Source organism: Thermobia domestica, chromosome 2 (assembly GCF_964235325.1).
Source record: "Thermobia domestica chromosome 2, izTheDome1.hap1.1, whole genome shotgun sequence".
Taxonomy (NCBI): domain Eukaryota; kingdom Metazoa; phylum Arthropoda; class Insecta; order Zygentoma; family Lepismatidae; genus Thermobia; species Thermobia domestica.
Genome location: NC_137455.1, coordinates 301846902 through 301872420, shown reverse-complemented (window position 1 = coordinate 301872420; position 25519 = coordinate 301846902). Strand labels below are relative to the sequence as shown.

Genomic DNA, 25519 nt, shown 5'->3' with positions numbered 1-25519 from the left:
GAACCAGTCCGTCCGTCTTTCGATCTGCTGCCACCTTTGGACGATTAATTAAAACACTATTAATAGCATCTTTATAGTGAAACATTAAATTTTGTATACTATTGATTTCTTTGAGAAAATTAAACACATAGATTTTGAAAATAATAAAAAAATCCTATTTCACGTTCCTCTTATAAATTTATCTATTTGGCATAAGCAAATAATAATAATAAAGTCATACCTTCTCAAATGAAATATTTTTTCTTAGGAAAAATATTTTTTGACATTTTATCCGAAACGTCTACATTTACGGAAAAGATGCTAATAGCATAATGTGTAGAACGTACTTAGACCTTCCTTTCAAAGAAAAATGAAACTTAAAATTGAATCATTAGGAAGGAAGATATAAGGGCTTAAGCGAGTGATGGTTAATCATTTTCCCATACTCCCTTCTCTTCCAGTCGCGGGTCTGACATGTCCATCATCCCTTTTCTCATTCCATAACATACAAAGTATAAAATGATACCATCCACAATACACTATACACATTGCACACGGTATACAACTATAAAACCCATTTTGATTTTTGGATAGAAGGAAAGAAAAAAATTCTTTGGGAGTCCACTGGCGGTGTGGGAGATTTCACACAATCAACAGTGCAATTAGTCAACGAAGATAAATTCGTGCACTAGTTAGTCTAACATATACGTGTCGTAGTAAAGCATGGCATAATCCAAATTTATTGTAGATATATGTATGTAATCGCTGTCTTCACCCTTCTAAATTCCCACGTATTTAGGGACCCTCTTTTTCGATAAGTTGCGATGGACACCCGAGCTTCGAAAACTTATTAGTATGGCTTAAAACAGGCTTCAAATTCTTCGCATTCTGGTTGACCAGAACATAGGAAGAAACTAAACATTACCACTTAACACCACCATAACATTTTTAAGAAGAGTCATCACCTAATAGTTACGTGTTCAGCCGCACAGAAATTATACAATAGATTTGATGTGCATGCAACTCGCTTAGTATATTCAATAAAACTTCCACACCATAAAACTGACCTATATAATAAAATTTATTTTTCTCCCCTTTTATATCACGTCACATACTTGCATTAATAATCTAAATAATGTCTATCGGAAAGTCTTCAAGAACGTAAGGGACTCTTTCTTGACACAATATTGGTAAACTTAAACCTAGAAACCTAACATAAATATTGCTATGCACAACCCAGACTTTACTTTCTATGTACTTTCACACTACTCCGCAGATCATCAACATGTCAAACTTTTATGTCATCAAATCATCCAGCAGCATATTCATAATCTCTTTCCGTCATAGTACTGTCTCTCCCAAGACTATTCGATACTCTTCATATGACCTCCATCACTCCTAAGCCGTCCTAAGATTGAATATTTATACGCATTCATAGGCTGTAACATTTCTGAACTGTGTTCTGGCTACTAGGACATCTCACTCATCAATATCCATTTGTCGTAATTGCCTACGAAATATCATATTTCAACAATACCACTCTTTTCAACAATATTTTCTTCTGCACTATTTTTCTTATTATTGTTGTTCTTGGTTTGTTCTAAGTTATTGTTCTGAATGTGCACATTTGTTTACAAATTTAACATTTTATTTTGTCCTTGTTTAATTTCTTGATTTAGTTAATGCTTAAATTTATTTCTTTCATTGGTCATTGACAATTTGCAAATAAAATAAAGATAATTTTACTTTAGGAAAAGGGCGAAGTCCTCTAATTCAAGCATATATAGATATATTCATTTCCCGTTGTCTCAAACAATGCTCTCCTTCTAATTAGGTCCCTCAACTTTTAAAAAAATAATATTTTACTTTTTAGCAGATGTTAAAAGGTATTGGAATGTTTCAGTTGAAAATCTAGATCAAAGTTCGCTCTCAAATCCCCATTATCATAATAAAATACTCTGAATATGTTCAAAACTGAACTCAATGTTGTACGCGTAGATGATCATAAACACGTGATTCCTGAAAAGAAGCGAAAAATACGCATGTATTATATTTATCGAACCATTTATTTTATAATTGGAAACCTGCTTATTTTCTTTGTGTTGCTCACAATTAATGCGAGTTTGATCCAATTTGTAGAAAGATGTCCGTTTATTTATTTTATTCCTAAAAAGCCAGGAAATTTTGGTTTCAAAATCTTTTGGTTCTGTGATCCTATATCCGACTAGCATTTGACAGTTATTTTTGACGAATTAAAAATATTGGAGAACCAGTTTATAGCTACCTTTTAGCTGAAATATTGAAACTAATAGTGGCGTATCTCAGTGCACACAAATTACCTAATATTGCAAGACACAATTATTTTACAAATCTTCCGCAATTAGTGCATCCTCTTACGAATGGCATATCAATAGTTGGCTCAATGGGAAATAAATACAGAAGCATACAATGAGAAATAAATACAGAAGCATATCTCCCGTAAAAACAGCAAGACAGCTTCCATAGAAAGACAGCTTTTCTTGACCTCATAAGTAATTTATTACGACAAGTTATTATGCCTGCAAAAGACAAGAAGAAAATATTCGCCAACTTTATGAATATACTGCATCTCGTCGTTTAGGTTTGTTGGTTTTGTAGAATAATCCATGTGTACTAGCTCTGAATGCTTCATTACCAAGAACCTGCGTATGAATTGCTAACACCCTAAACATTGAAAAGCAACATAATCGTTTTTGGAAAGACGGTAAAATTGAATTTAAGAAGTTGTTGAGTAAATGTCCCTGGTAATAAGCCAACACGCCTTGACGACCCGAAGCGAAAATGATGGCATAGGTCAACACACTGAAAGGACAAGAAAACGAAAATACTGTGTTGCAAATATTAAAATAACTTGTGTTTAAAGCATAACTTTGTTGTTTGTAAAAACTGCCGAAAAAATCTTTTGAATTTAGCATTCTTTCTAAAGTTGTAAATATGTAAATTGCGTTACGTATGGAAACAACTACGCGAGTAATGAAATACGTATAAAACATATGTCATGAAATACATATAAAATAAATTAAGGACAAAAATGTACGGATATCCTTACTTCACTCGATGTCTAGCAAGTACTATTAACTAGAAAAAGATGTTTGCATTTCAGCTACATTCTAAGATCAAATGAGATTCCATGCCATTTTTCCAAAATCTCCACATTGAAAGAGCCAGAAGGAAACATGTGTGCATACTGCACATCACATGAACGTATATGTGGATATGTAGACCTAAATACAGTGTTAATAATTACTAGAGCTCAACATGAAATAATTTCCTTTCCATTTAATATATTTTTACGAAGTTTCTATTTAAAATAAGACAAGTCTCTGAGGCTTCCAAAGAGCAAGTAATAAAATTCGAAGATGAAAAAATTCGATAATCGAAGAAATAGTGTCTTCAAAACGTGTTCATACATCATCCAAACACTCTGGTAGTTTTTCCGCTATTAGTTAGTCCTTTCAAATGGTTTGTCTTCGGACACAGTTGTAGGAATATCTAGCGACGAAGCTCCAGTAATGTTAGGTTCGTGGTCTTGATTTATAAGACTAGTAGAAGAAAAACCCCACAATTATACATTCGCACTGCTTAACCCTGCTGTTCTGTTCGGGTCTAGTTGACCCGAAATGGATTTTGATTTCGTGGTGTGGATCAAATTTGTGACTTTATTTTATTTAATCCAAATTATATTTTCTGAAAATAACAAACGTTTAATATTAACGGTTTCAAAATTTTCCTATGCATTACTAATGTACTGCTCGGGTCAAATTGATGACGCGAAGAAGATTTTCTATGCTGTGTAAGTGTATTTTCAATTCCTGTCTTGTATTTCTCGTGAAACTTGTAGCTCTACTTTCGTGAAGTGTGGAAAAGGGTATGGAAGTTCTTCCTAAGCCATATTATCCTGATAAAAACGTCACTGTTGAAGAACAACTATTAGGATTTAAAGGGCGTGGCCCTTTCAGACAATATATACCCAGTAGGCCTACAAAATGCGGTATACAAATCTGGACTGTATATGATAGCAAAATATCTTTTGTTCTCAAGCAACACATATATATATATATTTATAAAGAACCCAGTGCAGAACCTCAGATGAACCAAGGTATGCGTGTTGCAAGTGATCTTGTTTCCGAACTAATCGACCATAATGTTACTTGTGATAATTTTTTCATCTCCTTCCCTTTAGAACAGCATTTTCTTGGAAAGAAAATAACAATGCTTGGGGCTATAAGGAAAAACAAACCTGAATTCCGAAGATTTTGTCAAACCAAGAAGTGCATTCACACTTTCTTTATTTTGCACACAATACAACCGTTGTAAATTATGTCCCTAAGAAAAATAAAAACGTTGTGCTCGTGAATACTGTTCACACAGGAGAAGAAGTTAACAACCGTGTTGACAAGAAACCCAACATAATACTTGATTGCAATTCAACTAAAGAGCTGTAGACACTTTGTATAAACTTCTGAACACATACACATGTAAAATCAAAACCAACAGATGGCCCCGATATTGTTGTATGTGATCGATGTATCAGCTTTCAATGGATTTATTTTGTGGACTTCAATCCGACCAAGCTGACAACTAGAAAAGCTCTTCAAAAGAAGATTTTATTTGGAATAACTTAGGAAATCTCTCATTTTACCTGAGATATAATCTAGACAATATATGCTGATAAGTGACGAGTCTCGAATGATTGTAACAAGATCACAAGAAAGTGGTGAATTAGAAGCTGCAGCAATAACATTCGAAACAAGTTCATGTCAAGTGTGTAGGATACAAATACTAGCCACCATTTAACGACAACAAGAGAAATTTGGTGTGCTTTATTTGCAAGAAACATATCTGTAAATCTCATGCTATGTATTACTGTCCGAGCTGTAAATTAAGAGGTGTGATCGTGTCTACCAAATTGTTTTATGTAAGCTCGTCAGTAGTAACGTTTACTAAATTGAACACCAATATTTTGCGTGGCCATTATGATATATTCTCTTTATTGGTTACCAATCTTGTGAAGACTGAAAACAGTAAAGCAATGCAGTGACATGTGGGTTGTACAAATATGAACAGCTGCATAGTAATAAAATTCTTAATACGATACGTCATCTCGTTTTAGGTGAAAATAACTCTGTTCCAAGTAAAAATACAGTAAACCATTACAAATGTCCCACTTGCCTCTAATTCAAAATTTCCTACATTTTGTTTTAATCAAGAAAACTTACGTGATCATGATGTAACTTTTCTGTCCGAAGGCAGGTCCAGACCCGAAGGTCCCTCTACAAGGTGTACCTTCGGCAACTTGCTATTGCCTTCCGTGGGACGATGACATCGTAAGAACGGAACCTACAGTTCAAAGTCGGATCCAAACCACTTGTGTCCCCATCGGGAATCGAAGCCAAGACCACATGATTATAAGGCAACGATTGTAACCACTCATCCACCGGGAAAGTACCTTCATGTAATGCATTGTAAAATATATATAGACAATTAGAATATTTTGCTAGCACAAGAATATTAAATAAACTAGTTACTGTTTGAAAACGTGGCCCTTTTCCAATACAATTTAATTATGGGTCATATTGACCCGAACAGTGTATGCGTATAGTAGATGGGAACAGACAGCAGGGTTAAGTCTCAGGCAAGCTTCAGCTTTTAAGAAATTTCACCAAGAACATATGAAGCAAGTATTACGAATGAATAATAAAGCTATCCTGATTAACAATATTTTTTCGATTTGTGTGAAGAAGATTGGCAGTGCGAAAATTACCAAGAACTTCTTTCAACATTGATGTGGAATTATTTCCACGTGAAATTCAGCAGGAAGCAATTCTATTGAAGTGCTATTTAGGTGTCAGAGAAATATTTTAGTCAACTTCTTATGAAAATATTGCGCTTGTTTCCTGCCTGTTTATTCAAAAGTAGTAAAACAGCCTTGAAGGTTCTTACTCAGTTATCGGCAACTCACTTATGTGAATCAGAATATTCAAAGTTGGCCCAATAATGTCAAGTTACGTGGGAAATGATCTCAGGAGTGCTTTGTCGAAACTATCATCGAACATGAAGAAACTTAGTAAGGTTAATACCAGACTGAGGTCTTCCTTTTTTATAACTTAATAAGTTTTGAACTCTATGTTATACACGAAAATAGCATTTTGTATTAATTTTTAATAATTTTCCCGAAAAAATCAATTTGCATAATTGATAAGCTTTTAACGAATCAGAAATCTTTAATAGGAATAGGATATATCGAACACCAAGCATTTAGCGTTTAGAATTTTAAAGAGCTAAAGTGTTAGTGTTTAATAAAATTTTATTTTATCCATAACAGGATGAACTAACAAAAACGGCGTAACGTAACGTATAATCGATTGTAATTTCGAATGTCATTTTTTTCTTTCCGTTCGCTGCTCAAAATAATATAATTATGACGAAAAGAATAAAAAGCATAAGTCCTAGTAATCTGTTCATGTACATAGAATGTATTGTTTTGTCATTTTAACTTTCAGTAACGTATAACTCAACAATAAGAGAGAGTGTGACCAATTCTCAGAACCAAAATGTCCATTTTTTCTGGAAGAATTATGAAAGAAAGTCAACATCTTCCAAGATTAAGTGCATTTATTATTACCCTGATTTTATCTTACTTTCAGAAATGTCAAATAAAGAGAAATGCATTTGTTTACCTGGGTGCGATGAAGATAATTTTGTGTCCGAGTTCTTGGGTATATTTCAGTAAGTATTGTGCAGGATAATAAGATAAGCATAACTCTGTATTAGTACTTGTAACACACTAGAGAATAAGAACTAAGTACTATATAATGATCATATCGAAAGTCTATTGTAACGTAAATGGCACTTTTAAAAATTGACAAGTTTGTTTACATACGCTTCATGAGAAAAAAATCTTTTATTAAAAGTACAGAACTCAGCATTTTCTTTGCATCTTAATCGATAGACATACAGGGTGTCACATAAAGATCGGGACGGTGGAGTACCTCGAGACATACACGTCGTATCATGAAATACAAAAACAGGTTTCAAATATACTTTTAAATTTCAGGAAGGTACAACGAATTCAGCTGGGTGTCTTAAGGGGGCAGAGAGCGGCAACTTGAAAATTTTAAATGGTACCTTCCAGTTTTTAGTGCAGATTCAAATGCCACACAAAAATACGTAACTTTTACTGGAAACATTTTTGTGTATTCTTGACTGATGGTACTGTTATCGCGAAAAATCTGTTTTATTGAGTAACGCAGCATAAAGATCGGAACAGGATAATACCTGGAGAAATACAAGGCCGAACATGAAAAAAAAACAAAATACGTGTCAAATATGTGTTCCATTTCTATTTAACTGTGTGTAAATCCATGCTAGTTGGCGCCCCTAAGGGGGTAACTTGAAAAGTTATTCCCCCATTTGGTAGTGCTTATTCAGATGCTACATACAAAAATACGTAACTTTTATCTGTAACATATTTGTTAGTTTGCTCGATAGATGGCACTGTAATCGCAAAATCTGTGTTTATCGAGCGACGCAACAGAAATGTAGAGACAGTGGAATAAGTCGAGAAATACGCATATGGGCATGAAATTAAACATAAATATATGGGAGTAATATGTTTGATCCCTATAATGTGTGTGTGGAAATGAAAACACCTGGATACACCTCAGAGAGGCTGAGGGGGCAATTTGAAAATTTGAAATAGGATGAAGCAGTTGCGATTGTAGATTCAGATGGAAAGCACACACATATGCAACTGTTATCTGATAAGATATCTGATTGTGTTCTTGAGAAATTACACTGTAGTGGTAAAACTCTGTTTTATCGCTTTAATGCACGAAATGTGCTTCCAATCAAAAAATAAAAAAAGACATGCCAACTTGCTATCGAAAATATTTTATTCTAATCACAGCAGAAAATAATCAGAGAAACAACTAAAGTTTAAAATTTAACATTCATATTGAAATGGAAAGGCGTGTTGTGTACATCAGATATAGCAACACGCAATAAATTGACTACTTGTGGTGTTAGACAGGTACATTTACGTGAATGTATCTGAGTAGCTGTATATTCCCTCTGGGTCTATTATGTCGGTGAACCACCTCGAATTTCAACGTCGGGCTGCTTTTTCGTGCCTCCGACATTCGACGGTAATCAGTGTGTTATAGCAAGTGCAAAAATTGCGTACTTTGTTCGATTTAGCAATGCCCTATTCTATGTAAGAATCCATATCTAGCAGCCCTAATGACATTATGTTCAACGAGTGATATTTCGTCAATAACGTTTTGCCGAAGCTCATTTTGTTGGTAGACTTCTTTTCGTACATACGATTCTTCAAATGTTCCTAGAGAAAATAGTCCAGGGGCGATAAATAAGGAGAAAAAGCTGGTCACTCAATTTAATCTCTTCTGCCAATCCACTTTTGGGGGAATTGCTCATTCAGAAATTGACTAACATTTACACCATAGTCCGGGCCCAAATCATCTTGCTGGAATCAGGTTTCGGCTAAGTTATCCGCTACAATGCCTCTAATTGCTGGAAGTACGTCGTTCCGCAGCATATCTTCATACATCCTGTCAATGAAAAATGGTACAACTATGAAGGTATTCATCACTGCCGATCAGACGTTCAATATTTGAGGGATTGGATATGTGCTTTAACGACCAATAAGGAGCGCTGTCCGCCCAGAATTTACAGTTATGTCTATTAACGTAACCGGTTAGTTTGAAAGTGTATTCGTCTAAAAAAAACAATTCTATTTAGAAAGTTAGGATTGTCATCAATGCGCCTCATCATCTGTGCACAAAATTCCATGCGAAGGTTGAAGTCATCTTTATGCATTTTGTACGGGTGGAACGTGATTGACTTCAAAGTTCTGTGGACAACCATGCGACTGATATCATGTTGTTGAGCACCTTTACGGGTGCTCAGGTGAGGATTTTCAACAAAGAATAATGCAAGGTCAAATTGTTTTTCTGCCATAGTCGATTATATTTGTCACTCAGTAATTCGGCGATTCTTTACACTTCCCATTTCCTCGAAGCGCCGCACGCTACGCGGGAGAGTCGACTTTCAAATGAGATAGTTTGGAACGCGAAATGGCTATCACCCCATCCTCGCATCATTAAATTAATAGTTCTGCCGTGCTCAGAAAGAATGGCAATGAGATCTTAAATAGTCTCAATATTTTTAGATCTGTCCAGCACTTCGAGATCACCACAACTTGGCTTTACCTTCGCCAATAAAGTGTGCTTAATTTACAAAACATTGACTCACAATGAACACCTCGAATTGGTTTTACAATAAGACTTCCTGATAAGGAAGTCTCTGGCAGGATTTTGATTCTCACTCATTCCACACTACTCACTACTGTCTCTCAGCGGTAACAGACCACTACGAAATAAATTACTAATTTTGCACTGATGACCACAGGTGTGCAGTGTCTTCCATGCAAAACTATCTCGAATCAGGCATGATGAGGTTACTACGAAAGAAACTAAACAGAAATTACAAACACAATTATCAGCTGTATTCGATGACTTATTTGACATAAACTTCGATGGCCAAAGTTGCTTCGATATACAAACTACTCTTCTGGTAATTAGGATAGTTTCATGCTTGTTTGATTTGATTTTAATGCCTCCGTTTCTCCGGAGAACTATTATAGTTGAACATTGTCCTCATTCTTGGGGGCAGAACGTCCAATTTGAAATACTGCGTAGTTTTTAAACTCCAACTATTCTGTTCTTTTTGAAAGAAATATTTAGTTGCTGAGATTACAATCATGGACACCAACAGACTTTATCTGAGGAGAAGAAAGCACGATGTTTCAGAAGCCGGGATTAGGGGGCGAAACTAACATTAAAAAGATAATTGTGCACAATGATTCCTCACATGTAAGGATAATTTAATAAAATCAGGACAATTTAAATTCCAGAGGGAGCAAATGCTCAATAATTTCCTATTTGTCAACGTTCATGATTACATGATCACAGCTTGCATTAACGGTAACTGCAATAAACAATTATAATAAACGTTCGGCAGTATTTGTATCTCTTGTTCGAAAGTACGTTTCATGCGTTACTCGATAAAGCAGTTTTCTAATACTACATTGTCATCTGTCAAGAACACAATAAAAAAACTTTACCGATAAAAGTTACGTGGATTTTGTGTACAGAATCAGTATCAGCAGTAAAAATTGTAGGTTTTCATGTCACTTTTCTAAGTGCCCCTCAACTTACTTTAAGGATCAAAAATATTAGACCCATATATTTGTGTTTAATTATATGCCCAGAGGCGTATTTCTCGAGATATTACACTGTTCCGACATTTCTGTTGCGTTGCTCGATAAAATAGAGATTTTGCGATTACAGCGCCATCTGTTGAACAAACAAACTAATATGTTGCAGATAAAATTAACGTATTTTTGTATGTAGCATCTGAATTTGCACTGCCAACTGGAGGGTCCCTTTTAAACTTTTTAAATTACCCAGTCTGTCCTAATAGGTGTCGCCAACTAGCATCGATTTACACACAGTTAAATATAAATCGAACACGTATTTCATACGTATTTTGTTTTTTCATGCTCGAACGTGTATTTCTCGAGATATTTTCCTGTTCCGATCTTTATGCTGCGTTACTCAATAAAACAGATCTTTCGCGACAGTGTCATCTGTCAATAATACACAAAAGTGTTTCCAGTAAAAGTTGCATATTTTTGTATGTAGCATCGGAATCAGTACTAAAAACGGTTGTCTCATTTAAATTCTTCAAGTTGCTCCCTTCTGCCACCCTTAGCGGGCATCCGGGTTCATTAATTGTTCCACCGTGAAATAGAATTTTAAAATATATTGGCCACGTGTTTTTGTTTTTAATAATACGACGTTCATTTGTCGAGCCCTGTATAGATGATCCGATCTTTTTGTGACACACTGTATGGACATTATTTAAGATGATCTTCAGGAGCATTTTCATAATTAAAATGCGTACTCACATATGAATAAGAAAATCCATTTTCAACATTCAATGAAGTTCATTTGCTCCGGGTCCCACACCACGATATAGGTCAAATTTCATATAGCCTCATTACTGAACGATGCTATAAAATCCCATGTGTCTAACGAAGTAATTAGCCTGCAAATTATATCTCAATCACAAAATTGTTTGTTCTTTACTTCGAACTGTTTTGCAGGTATCCATCAATGATTCTCTTTAGACTATTATGGGTTAGAGATACACTTTGAAAGAAAATGGATTAGTTTAGCGCATTAATAGAGTATTCCGTACTTGTACAGGCACAAGTATAAATAAGTAAAGTTAACAGTATTTATTCCTTATGACTCCGACCCACTTATTTATGATCGTGGCTAAACCTACAAACTAAAAAATGGACCTAGTGAACGCAACGCTTAATGAAAATATTTACTAAATTGACTTGCGATAATTTGGTTATGATTCACATTATTGAGGTCATTGTGCTGAAAGGTGGTTTGAAGAAGATGTAATGTTATTTATGTTGAATTCGTAGTAATGCACTACTCTCGTTAGTGTACAGCCGTAACAAATTGCTTTCAAATTTACATTAGTTTTATTTTGTTACTGAACGGCCTTTCAAACGAGCATATGAACACCGTAGTTACAGTAATCATAGATTAGCAACAGTGCTTAATAGAAACTTACAGTATCAAGTAAATGATTCCGTATCAACTGTATCAAGTGTTGTGTTTGCTCTATAGCAACCAACTTTAAAATCAGTTACAGTTAACTTCTGATATATACAAACACACATAGTAGATATCATATCCATCAATGATCTTAATTCATAATTCCCAACACTGTGCAGTTTATATTGAACCTAATCAATAACTGATTCTTGAGCTTGTGTCTCGCAGAAGGACACACGGACAAACAGAGTAAAAAAGTACGTTTTTTTTGTCAGAAAACAAGATCTTTAATAATTTTTAAGTCACTCATCGAAAATTCACAAAAACGTGGACGACAATTACTGATGTAATATTATTCTCCGATGAATTTTTACAAATGCAATATGTGATACGGGGAAATAACGAACAAGAACATGTAAACAGGAAAACATGATAGAATTTGTTGAAATTAAAAAGACACTATATTATGATTTGTGTGGCATATGTTTATTACCGTCAGTCTTTAAATTTATAGATTTTGCAAGGATTCACCCTGTATAGCTCCTGCGTACTATAAAATGTTATTCAGGTTTTTAAAAATTGTTCCTTTTTAGACTTATTTGTTGTATTTTTACTTTACCTTTCACATTGTTAGACGTTTACTTCTTAATATAATAGAGTTCCTTGTAACTGTAAAGGAACCTCCCGGTTCATTAATATAAAATACAACACCTTTATTCTGCCGGATATTTCATCCCAATCTCTAAAACACATTTAATTATATAACATTATGTACAAAGCATGTACACCTACAAGCTCCAATCAGTGAACTGAAATTCCATCAAGAAGACAAAAGGTTTGTCTCTAAAAATTGTGTGTTATTTTTCGTTCTGAATCAAACAAATGATTACCGTCAGTTTTTTTTAAAAACATATTATATTTTTATTATAAATTATCTACAAGTATTAACTAAAAATCTACAATGGAAATGAATACAAATATTTATTTGCTATTTTACATGTTTTCCAATTCTTTTCAGGTACAATATTCCTTTAGTTGTATTTCATATGCCGGTGTTTCCAAAGAAGAGATTTAAGCGAGATATAATTTTCGGGAAACTTGAAATGCTAGGTATGTTTTTCCAAAATTTAATTAACTTATTTTATTGTTGAGTTGTTCTATTTTTTAAAAAAATGAACTAACGGTTGAAATATTTTGTTCAAAAGTTCTGTCGCTTTTTGTGGATGTCTGTGTTTCATACGCGCTCACAACGTGAGTTTAATGTCAATGGAGATAAGACGAAAGTCCTGTGTGTTTGGTGGACTTCTCACGGCATCGTTCATCGGAAACTGCCACCAGCTGGTCAGAGCATTAATGCAATTGTGTACTGTCAGCAGTTGAGCCGTCTTCAATAAAAACTCATACTCCGGAACCTGCACTTCTCAATCGCTAGGGTATCTTCTTGTTTCAGGATAACGCTAAGCCCAACGTTTCTAGGATGACCCGCAATATCCTCTACGCCTTCGATTACAAACATTTATTGCATCTGCCGTATTCCCCGCACATTGTACCGTCCGATTATCACCTGTTCCATTCCTTGGACAATCACTTTAGAGGACAATCACATCAGTTCAAGTCCCTAGTATAGGTGCAAAAGCCACTTAATAATTTATTCGCTTTAGGGCCCATCAATTCTACCGCGATATAATCCATGGCCTTCCAGAACATTGGCATAAGATTGTCGTTGCTGCTGGGAACTATTTCGGTCATTCAGGTACGTCTAAGATGGCATATCTATGCTCGAAGGTGATTAGGAAAAAAGCGACAGAACCTTCTTGGTTACCTGTATATATATATATATATATATATATATATATATATATATATATATATATATATATATATATATATATATATATGAGACTAATGTACTGCTTATTATAATTCGCATGAACTATAATGTAAGTGGGTAGCATGACGGTGCATTCGTCTTTAAAATGTAATATATTCTACAACATAGTAATGTTACTACTGTACCAGATAATGAAAGAAGATGGAAACCGTATGTATCATGTTGACTTTGATAAGTGCCAAAACATGAAGATAATATCCTATTAACAGTTTCTCTGGAAGAACTTCTTAGTAATTTGAGAGGAAAATAATTCAAGACTGCCATTGATTTCCCTCAGTATTTCCCAGTTCAAAGACTCACTAAATGAGGAAGGTGGCTACCAATCATGCATTAAATCAAAATAAGTATTATTAAATGCCCAATTTAGAGGTGTAGTGATTGTTAAGTGGGGATAAGATATTCTTGTTGAAGTATATGAAACACCATAAAAATGTTTCAGACACGAATGCCTTTCCTAAAGGACTACTTTTAAGTCAATCCTTAACACTTAAGCCTTCTTGCTGTGAGAATTTGTTTTTTTATTAGGTTTAGTATTGAATTGTGGCATCCTTTGGTAAATATTTCTGAAGTCGTAGGACGAGAAATAACAGCCATATGGAAGAAGTATCAAACGAAAAGCTGTGTAAAAATTACTTCGAGAATTTGAGTACATAAAAGAATATGTAAATTATCAAATATTAAAATAATTAGACTGATTGAATACGTAATTTTGAAAAGGTAATGAATAAAAAAACAGAATATTTACATTGAGTACAGTATTTTTTTCTATGAATGAAGATGCAACAAATAGGTTGGGAATGGAATGAGTACTGTTTTGAAGATAGGTTAAAAGGTATTGGCACATCTGCGTTTGCTGTGAAAAAGACATGAATAAGTGACTGATACAGTTTCCAAACTAGTAGCCTGTGTTGGTAGTTGTCAAAAAGAAGTCGTCTAAAGGAGACCGTATTTCTTTGTGTCACAAGAAACGTAAAGAAGAGTGTGAGAATAAGGAAACCATACAGGCAAGAGAAGATAAAAACTACTAAAGTCAAGCGCACCGAACACTTTACTATTGTTTGAAAACGGTCCTTATACATTTCAATGCATGGAAACTTATTTCTCCTTTGAGTGTCTATGAGAAACAAAAACAACCAAATCACATAGTGTTTAGGGAAATGTTTGATGATAGTGACAGATGAGTTGAACTAGGACAATTGACATATAAACTCCTGCAGAGCGTATTGGAGAGTTAATATTGACTGTGCCAAAGAGCTTAAATGTAAAAGGCGAAGAAGACGTAAGTATTTAAATAAATTTATTAAAAAAATTCTTTTGTAATAAAAATACTGTCAATTCAACTTTGTCTTATTTTACTTCTAGTTATAAATGACTACTTTATTGGTAAAAGCAAAAACAAGTTGACTTGAGCGGTAATCAAATCCGGGATCCTTTACGTGTGAATCGTGAATGCTCCACACTCTACCACACTGTCACTTGGTAACTTTAGGCGTTGTATCATATATACGGCGAGTCGAAATTTTAAGACGCTTTTTCTAGGCTATTTCTTTCTACTGCACTATCTCAGTTTGCAATATTTACACTTTAAAAGTGTACTACTACCTCGAGAAAGATGGCCCCGAAGTTCATTTAACAAAGTCTGTTTTTTTTTTGTTAGATATACTCATATCAGGTAAGTAAATTGAAATAAATGCAAAAGAAACAGAAGAAGAAGAAAATGGAGTTCCTAAAAGTAAAATGTAGACAAGTTCACAACTGTTCAGTGAGTGCTACATACAATGCACTAAGCAGAGTATGTCGGTAGGTGGTAGTGAGTCTGTAGGTTATGGTGGATCGCTGGTTTATGGTGGGTCATGGAGGGTGGCGGGTTGCAGTGGGTCACATCCTGTTGACGCACGACCCACTAACCGACATACACATCTTGACCCACATGTCTCACTTGACACACGACCCACTTCAATTCTGGTGAGATTTTTCCAATTCAGAATAGGCGAGACAATATAGGCTTTGTTAAATCCGGGAGGAGACGAGACAATGCGTCTGTCTCGTCTCGTTTTCCGAGACGAGACGTGACATGTGCTTGTCTGGACTAGACGCGTTTTAAATGTCTCAAAAGCATTCCGTAGCCCTCTCTTGTCGGATCATCAATTCTAACTTGTAAACTTCGATACATTTCGAACTCGAATGGCTTCCAATTTTACTTCTATTATTATGATGTTTACGAAAGAAAATTAGACGAAAGGAAACGAGATAACAATTTGTCTTGTTTTGGAACCAGGATCTGACACTGGTATAGCAACGAGACGAGGCACAGGTTCATCTCGCATCGCTAAAATGATACAATTTAAGATGCGGAGAAGGAACAGGCAATATACAGGATGTTGTGTATAGTGCATCATAATAATTTATTTTCTAAAGGTATGTTTCCATTTCGTTATCGAATTATCTCTCGACGTCCGACGTGGGATCATGTTTCGTTGACAATCACGGTTCCGGAACCTTAGTTGATAATTCTTGCAATTATTACTTCTAAGTTTTACAGTTGTTTGTATTCCGCATTCTCATTATGAAAGCGTCTATTTGTCATTTCGTTGATTTGAATGGAGCAACTCACCTGCTATACCTGCTTTCTCGTTTTCATTATTTCACTTCTCTGATAAATTCCACATAAATTTTTCTCTCTTTTTCACTTAACATATTGAACGGATAATACGCTCTCTTTTACCATCTCTCATTTGCTGTATCCATTACTTTTTTTTTTAAAAAAAAACTAAAGAATATATACTACTTGGAGCAATTCGAATCGCCGTCCTTTAGTTTTGTAATCTAGCGCTTTATCACTAAACGAAGATCGTTGCTTGGTAAACGTTTACTTGTTGGAATATATGTTTGCATTTGTATTTTATGCTTCCATTTCGACAATTTCTACTTTCTTTTTCTCCGCTTTCTCTGTATTAATTTAATTATCATATTTTAGATGGTTAGAGCGCAGGAATGTAGTGGCTAAGACGATAGATTGAAAATACAAACAGTGTAAGTTTGATTCCACGGCAAGTAGAATGATTTTTAATAATGCATACAGCACGTGATAGGTGGTAAAAGAGAGCGTATTACCCGTTTGATATGTTAAGTGAAAACAAGGTAAAAATTCCAGTGATATTAATTAGAGAAGTGATACAATGAAAACGAGGAAGCAGGTATATCTAATCAGGGGAATAAATCGGAGGGCGGTGATCCATAAAACGAAATTATCTCGAATTTCACTCATGTGAGTCTCTCAAATAGGTAAACTTCTTCAGAAATGTGCCTACTGCAGAGACCATTATACTCCACCGAATGCGCTGGCGAAGGTTAGTTTAAAAAATGATGTAGTGTTTATTTTCCGTAGAACGATAAATTAAAAAGTGCATACTGCAGATGAACAAAGTGTTTCGAATGTCTTAGTAATTTCCTTGCCCTTTCCCAATTAACATGTGTAAATCGTCTGTATCATGATACAAGTGTTTGCGTCCACTTTCTTAAGGATTGCTCATTTAGTATGGGAAGTTAGTCTTTTATTCTTCACGATTATTTGAAAAAAAAAAACTTGAAAAGGATTTGATACTATATTGATTAGCTGTATTACTCAGAAGTCAGTTTACCCCTACATTATCTTATCATGGAACATCATAAGCTATTTATTGCTAAGTTCAGCCCTGATGTTTGGAACGAACTGGCAATGTTATTTCTCTAATGATATTTCCACCAAAGTGCGTGCCGAAGGTAATTTATTCGATGATCAGCAGACAATTTAGTGTCCATTAATAAACTAAATAACATACAACGGAGGAAAATTACAGAAATGATATACAGTAATTATACAGTAATTTTGCCGTGCAAGTGCAGTATAATAATAATAATAATAATAATAATAATAATAATAATAATAATAATAATAATAATAATAATAATAATAGTAATAATAATAATAACTTTTCAGCGGTCCTGCGCGGAAAGTGAAAATTATATCAATCACATGCGTAGTTAAGATGAGAAGAGAAGCCTAAACTGAATAAAACATTGAAGCGGGTGGAACAACCTGGGAACAAGAATAGTGCATGATGTAAATAAAGGACGAAACGGAAAGAGAACTCCAGAAACAGCACCTAAACGGAGCAAAAGAGTAGAAATTTTTGAAGTGGAAACAAAATACAAATACGAATACGGACGAGCACGAGTCTAGCCAAGATTCGAATCGACTCGAATTCTATTCGAGTCGAGTAAAAGGTAGTTTTCTTGAGTTAAGTTCCGAGGCAAGTCGCTGTTTTCGAGGTCAAGTTTGGAGTTGCGTCGAGTTTGATAATGGGTCGCTCACTCTTTCAGCTCGTTTTAACTCGTTTTAAAATAATGGTCTGATTAGGCCGGAAAGCGAAAGCCATGATAAACGTAAGCAGTAATGTGGAATACTTATAGTGTTGCTCACGACAGAGGTACATCTCGTCTCGTAAGTTTAGTGCATCTCGTGGGGCAATTTTAGTGTATCTCGCCTTGTCTACATAACAACAGGACAAGAGTTTTTTTTATGTATTACGATACACCCTCAAATATCGTGATATCCAATATAAGTATATAGTCTAGTTCTAAAAATCAAGGCTGAGACATGCACGGTCGAATTCTTGAGCCCAAGTAGAAGACCAACCCTGGTAGTGACATCAACCGGCTTTCTCGTTTTAACTGAGCAAAGAGCTCGAGTCGGATCGGTTGGATTGGGCCGTTGGCTCGGTCCAATTGAGCCGATGACCTGAGCCGGCTCAGATGGAAGGAGCCATCGACTCGGCTCAATTGAGCCGATGACTCGAGCAGGCTCGGTTGGGATGGGCCATTTACTCGGCTCATGTAAACCATAGGTAAAATCCAGCTAAGTTCACTAGTCCACAGGCACGGTTCGAACCGACTTGGTTGGGTGAGCTGGTGGTAGTGAACGAGCTCGGTCCGGTTCGGTAGTGAATGAGCTCGAGCCGCTGAGAACCCTAAACCCGGTCCCAATAGTTTGGAACATGTTTGGCTGACGCCTATAACTTTTAACAATACTTGCCCCTTCCTTGCCTCCTGAAGACTTCTCGACGACCGAGATGGACAGTCAATTAGCTTTTACTATTCAGATAGAAACCGCATATTTTTTAAAGATTATACACGGTGTTGATATAATACTACTACTGCTAATAATAATAATAATAATAATAATAATAATAATAATAATAATAATAATAATAATAATAATAATAATAATAATAATAATAATAACAATAATAATAACAATAATAATAATAATAATAACTTTATTTCAGTGCCGTGAACAGCTCATTGGCAAAAATACAACACTATGTTAAGACTATTATACAATCATTTAAAACAGGCCAGAAAATTTGTGATATAGAATGAATATTAGTAGGTTAAGACCCTTGTCAGAAGTTTAATATATTCACATTACAAGATTAAAGCTGATTATAAAATAAGATTAAAATAGATACAGTCAATATCATACAATACTATTAACAGAACTATGGAAATTAAAGTTTCATTAAACTATCGTTAAAATAATGAGTCAACTTTGCTTAAAATTTCATATCTTCTATGTAAAAGATCCTGGTTACCTATTGTCACATTTCCACATAAAATATTAACTAGAGATACTCTGAAGATATCTAATAATAATAAAATCAAGAAACTTGTCATGAAGTTAAAACAGATTAATCTTTGGAAAAAATATAATTAAATAAAATCATTGCTCTATTGTTTCTCCCAAAATATGTTCATTTTAAACTGTTATAAGACACTGTCATTCTTCTCAATATTTCACGTTTTGAATTTAGTGCTACCAATGTTGAGCGACTTCTTACACTATAACACGGCACTCTTATTCCTATATTTTCCAAGCAGTAATCGCTACTATATTTATTATCCAATATCATTTGAATAAAGTATTTGTCCATAAAATTTCTTCTTTCTGCAAGAGATTGAAGTCCCCAAAAAGTTAACCAATATTCATACTCGTGTGTATAGTAGTCCTTTTTCATTTTAAAACATAGTAGTCGTATAAAACACTTCTGTATTGCTTCCAGTTTGTTAATAAGTATATTAGACAAACTGTTCCAAACGACTGAACCAAATTCAAGTTTGGATCTAATAAGTGTCTTATATAAGTACACATAAGAACTACCATTTAAAAAATCAGGCCATTGATTCAAAATAAAACCTATTGTTTTTCTCGTTGATTGCACTAAATCATTTATGTGATTACTAAATTTCAATTGTCTGTCATAAATAATACCAAGATTTTTAATTTGTTCAACTTTGTTTATTGTTACTTCATGAATTTTATATTTACTGACAAAGTACTGAGTTTTATTAGTAAATGTCATATATCTAGTTTTTCCAGAGTTAATAGTTAAAAAATTATTCTCGCACCAATGGTTTACTGCATCTAAGTCTTTCTGCAGGAGATAATTATCATACTCATTATTGACTATTCTAAAGAGCTTTATGTCATCTGCGTAGAATAGTATTTTTGAATACCTTACTTTTCCAGGTAGGTCATTGATGAATAGAGAAAATAGAAGCGGACCCAGGGGAGACCCTTGAGGTATTCCCCTCCCTATTTGACCTTGAGTAGATGTTACCTTGCCAATTTGTACTTTAAAAGTTCTATTTGATAAGTAACTTTCAAACCATTTAATATAAGACAGTGATAGGCCAATGTTTGATAATTTATTCAGAAGTAATTTATGATGAATAGAGTCACAGGCCTTTGACATATCAATATATATAACATCAACCTGTAAATTACTTTTTAGTGCAAAGTACGTAAAATCTGTAAAATGAATGAGATTCGTTGCAATCGATCTACCTTTATAAAAACCATGTTGCGTATCAGTTAAAATATTCTTTACATTAAAATATAAATGTTGGTATACGATTAATTCAAAAATCTTAGAGAATGCACTTACCAAACTAATAGCCCTATAATTTTTAACATCATATCTATCACCAGATTTGTATATTGGCACAACATATATTTGCTTCCATTTTGAAGGAAATACTCCAGTCTTTAACGATGCGTTACATATAATAGCTAAATTTGACGCTATTTCATTACTACAGGCTTTAATGATATAATATGGAACGTTATCAGGCCCAGGTGTAGTACTTCCCTTAATTTTACTGATTGTTTCAATTATTTCTTTTTGCGTGAAAGATGGAGTACAAATGGGTACATAATTATCATTATATTCTGCCAGTTTCAGTTACATTTTTTTTATTTTGGTTGGAATCAGAATTAAAAGAATCATGAAATACAACTTTAAAACATTCTGCTATATCTAAAATTTCTGACACTGATGTAATATTATATTTTATCTGTTTTGGCACTTGTTTGTTATGTGATTGTTTGAATGTTCTCCAGAAATACAAACTGTCATTACAAATACTGTTCTCCAACGTTAAAAAGTAAAATTTACTAGCCTCTAGATATTTCTTTCTGACCAACTTTCTTAAATCGGAATACCTCTGATACCATATTTTATTATTTGATTGTTTGGCCTTTACAAAATATTTTGTTTTCTTATTTATTAATGATTTAACGTCTCTATTCATCCACGGGTCCTTATATGTCATATTATTATTATACAGTTTCTTTGGTACATGGGAATCGAAAACTTCATATATTCTGTCATACAAATCTTCAGACATTTTATCTATATTGTTGGTAGGATCATTAATTTCATTTATTTTCTTTATTCCATAATAAACCTGCAAGAAATCAGCTTTTTTGAAGTCATAATTACTGGTCTGTTTTGTATTCTTTTTTGAGCTATTGTTTCTTATAGTATTCCATGAATATACAAATATACAAATGGTGGGTGGAATAATAATAATAATAAATATTATTATCATTATTATTATTATTATTATTATTATTATTATTATTATTATTATGGTATTAAATGTTTTAAACTTGTCCTAAAATTTGGCAAAACTTACTTAAACGTACGGATTTCGGAGAAGGGGTTCCGTACTCTGAAGAAACACCTCTGCAACTACCAAAATTTTAAACTAGTGCGTTCCACTAAAGTTTCATGTAGAAAATGTTCTACTGTATGTTTTAAGGAAAATAAGTGTAATAAAAATAACTTCATATGCTTGAACAGTAAAGTATATAATGAAGTAATTATAAGGATGTGCAAAGGTAATTAAAAAATTGCTACAAGAATACCTACACAGACCATAATTCAATGAGGTCTGAAGTACAGAGTAACAAAATAGCATATAACATTAAGTCTACGGAGCAATTGTTACTTAAAGAATGGACTTACACTCTTTCGCGATTCGAGACAAAACGGAAATGTTTACGATACTTTTCGCCTCGTTTCGATTCTCATCTCCAAAGCGAGACGATAATTTTAGTTCGCATTGTCCCGTCGCGAATGTAAAATGTTAATTTTCATGTTACTTTGTTTGGTTTCGAAACGGGATGAGAAATTTTTCTTCTCGTGGGCAAAATTGAAACGTAAACCAAACCAAAATATTCTTTCCAAATTCACGTTTCTGCTTGTAATGGTATGATCATGAGTGATAGTTAGCTCCTAGCTTTAAATCTCCTACGAGATAATAAAATAATCATTAATTTATTATTATTGCTATTATTATTCATGATTTAGATATATTTATTGATTTAAAAAAGGCTTTTGACCGCGTGAATTAGGAATTGTTGTTGAGAGTTCTAACGAAGGTAGGGTTGGAATGGAGAGATAGAAGACTCATAAGAAACTTATATATGAACCAACAATTAATTATTAGGATAGCGGAAAAACTGACGGAAGAGAGTGGAATTGGAAGGGGCTTCGACAAGGATGCTGCCTCTCGCCATCACTATTTAATGTCTATCTAGAAGAGATAGTGAAAATGAAATGAAATGAAATGAAATGAAATTTTGAGTTTTACGTCCCACGGTTATGTCGGTTAGGCTAAAGGAGACGGTGATAATGAGTAATGAATGAAATGGTGGAATGAAGAAAGTGAGAGGAAACGGGAGAACCCCGAGAAAACCCACGCACACGGTGTTTGTTCACCACAAGATACTAAAAATTAGTTTACATGATGATGATGGCATTTCTGTAGGGGGTAGAATGATTAGATGCATAAGATTTGCAGACGATATGGCGCTTGTTGCAGAATCTGAAAAGAAAATCAATAATATGTTTGAAAAATTAGAAAGGGCTTTGAAGAATATGGGACGAAAATAAATGTTAGAAACACAAAAGCCACGGTGATTGGAACGAAAGGGTCTGTGTCAAATGTAAAAGTAGGAGGGGAGAAAATAGAACAAGTGAATAGTTTTCGATATCTGGGTAGTATTCTTAATAATAACATGAATTGCGAACGTGAAACAAAAGCAAGGATAGGAATGGCGAAAAAAGCCTTTAGGAGGAAGAAAAGTCTGTTTTGTTGGACCTTGAATAAAGAGTTGAAAAAAAGACTCATAAAATGCTTCGTGTGGAGTGTTGTACTGTATGGGTCAGAAACGTGGACATTGTGTAAAGGTGATGAAAATCGACTGGAAGCCTTCGAAATGTAGGTGTGGAGAAGAATTGAAAAAATTAGTTGGATCGAGCGGAAAACGAATGAGAGAGTGTTAGAAATGGTGGGTGAGAAAAGAACAGTTTTAGATATTATTAGGAAGAAGAAGAGAAACTGGTTGGGACAATGCCTAAGAAGAAATTGTATCATGAGGGACGTCCTAGAGGGTATGGTGGCGGGAAAGAGAGGGAGGGGGCGAAGGAGACTACAATTAATGGATGATATAAAAACAGAGAGATCATACGTGAAGACGAAGAAGTGGACGACCGTGGAGCATGGAAGCATCTCAGCTGCGGCAAATGACCTGCCAATAAAGGCAAAATACCTATGTTGATGATTATTCCTGGAGATTTGATAGTTCAAGTATTGAAACATCCGAGTTTTGAAATATCTGAATATAATAAAACGTTTGTCAACGCCGCTCAATCGCCATCAAAAATCTTAAAGTAAAAAAAAAGTGTGACGTGAATTCCAACAAGCACCTTGACGACTGAATCGCGATCGCTACGCGTTAAACGATTCGTCTTTAGTCTGGCTAAGTTAGATTTCCTTTCCTCCGCTTGTAAAGTTATCTTTCTTCGATTCAAAATGTCTTTCGTATTTCTTTTGTGAATAATCTTCGCCAAACTTAATATTAATAACTTGAGTCCTTCTTAAACCTTTGGTTCACAAGTTTGTTTCTTCTCCACATGAAACTACAAATAGACAGATTTAGTTCTCATACTCTGCATTTGCTTCAAAGCAGTCGCCATTACGTGGTGAAAGACTTATGTAAGCCACGTTACAGATTAACAAACAGAAATTCGTTTTCTGGAAGCGGAAGTTTCACTTTCCGGATTTCGGAAAATTATGGAATTCGGTAAGATTCCGAATTTCGGAATGTTTACGAATTCAGAAATTCCTAAATTTTGATATTTTTCCGAATTCCGGAATTTTTCCAAAATCGGATTTTTTTGAATTCGAGAATTTTGCGAAATCTGGAATTTCTTCGGTTTTATTTTCGGGAGTACGGAAAGTAAAAATTTCGGAATTAGCCATCCCTAGTTTACACACAACCTTTCAGAACTCTAAACTAGAAGGTGTCTACAAACAAAGAAGTAATGTAAAACACTTTGTATCCTGCAATACGTCATGTATTAAACTCCGACAGCAAATTCAGTATTTAACCAGAAATTGCATGTATCTAGCTACTTGAATCTGAGGTATGAAGAATTGCATGAAGTCTTATTTTCTTGTGTCTTCTACAAACCTGCGAAACACTGAATGGTAAACGGTTTTCGTTAAATCCAAGTTGTAGTATTCACAGTTAGATCCATTTGTGTCCATATGATCGGGTTAGTAAAGCCTTGCATATGATAGTGTTAGTAAGTTTTTCTGTGCTCTTCCGTAAAGTTGTGATACGATCTACTACAAGATACAGAGCGAAATATCAATTTAACCAAAGTTGTTGTATTACTACACATCTGCTTCCGCCTCTGGCAATTCTGGTCGATCTCGTTTACGCGACTTGTTTGCTTTCTATACCCCTTTCTTCGTTTACTGAACTAAACAGTAACTATTCTGAGTTATGTTACTGCGCATGTCTCGTAGATAAATATTTCTGATGCCAATAATTTCCATTTTGCCCAAGGAAAGTTCCTTTTCTTTTTCCCTGCATGACTGTTATATTACATTATATGAAAAGCATGTAGGTCTAAATACCTCATGTATTACATAGCATGTAAATTTAACTACTACTTGTAAGAACATTGTCGACTTCCAGCAAAGAAGTAACATATGATCATAGTATACAACCCACGGAAGTGATAGCTGTTAACGCAGTGCTTGCATTACCTAACGATACAGTGGGTGAGTGGACAAAGCACTGGCTTTTCGCGCCGTCCACCCGAGTTCGAATCTATATTCGTTTGATTTTTCATCCGTTTGAGAGAAATTATTGTTTCTTTTCGCTAAAGCAAGTCACTCTTTTCGTATTTTTCGTCGTCCTTCACAGTTAAAGTAACTATCTATTCTCATTCTTTCTGCGAATGATGGGTCTTCTCTTTCGTTTCATGTCAAACATGCACACGTAATGAAAAGACACTGTTGATAATAATAATAATAATAATATGAAATATTACTAGCTAACTCGTGCGTATATTTCGCACAATATCATTTTGTATTATCACGTGGAAATAAGTAAAGCTTGCTGGTACCCCCATAATTTATTTATGCAACTTATGGGTCCACGGTGTCGAACGTTGGTCCCATCCCTCTATTACCTCCTATAAGTTATCTTTTGCCTAAAGAGGGCTCTGCAGTGGCCCCATGGCTCCCCATGACAATGCCTCTTCGT

General features: G+C 34.4%; 1 protein-coding gene across 1 annotated transcript in view; it reads left to right on the top strand.

Moving 5' to 3' along the window:
* The window catches only part of LOC145679469 (uncharacterized), a 63401-nt gene that overhangs the window by 26515 nt on the left and 11367 nt on the right, over positions 1-25519 (top strand). The window contains exons 3-4 of the mRNA XM_081750048.1: positions 6666-6747; positions 12697-12788. Of these exons, the coding sequence (XP_081606174.1) occupies positions 6666-6747; positions 12697-12788 (174 nt within the window). The remainder of the gene's footprint in view (positions 1-6665; positions 6748-12696; positions 12789-25519) is intronic.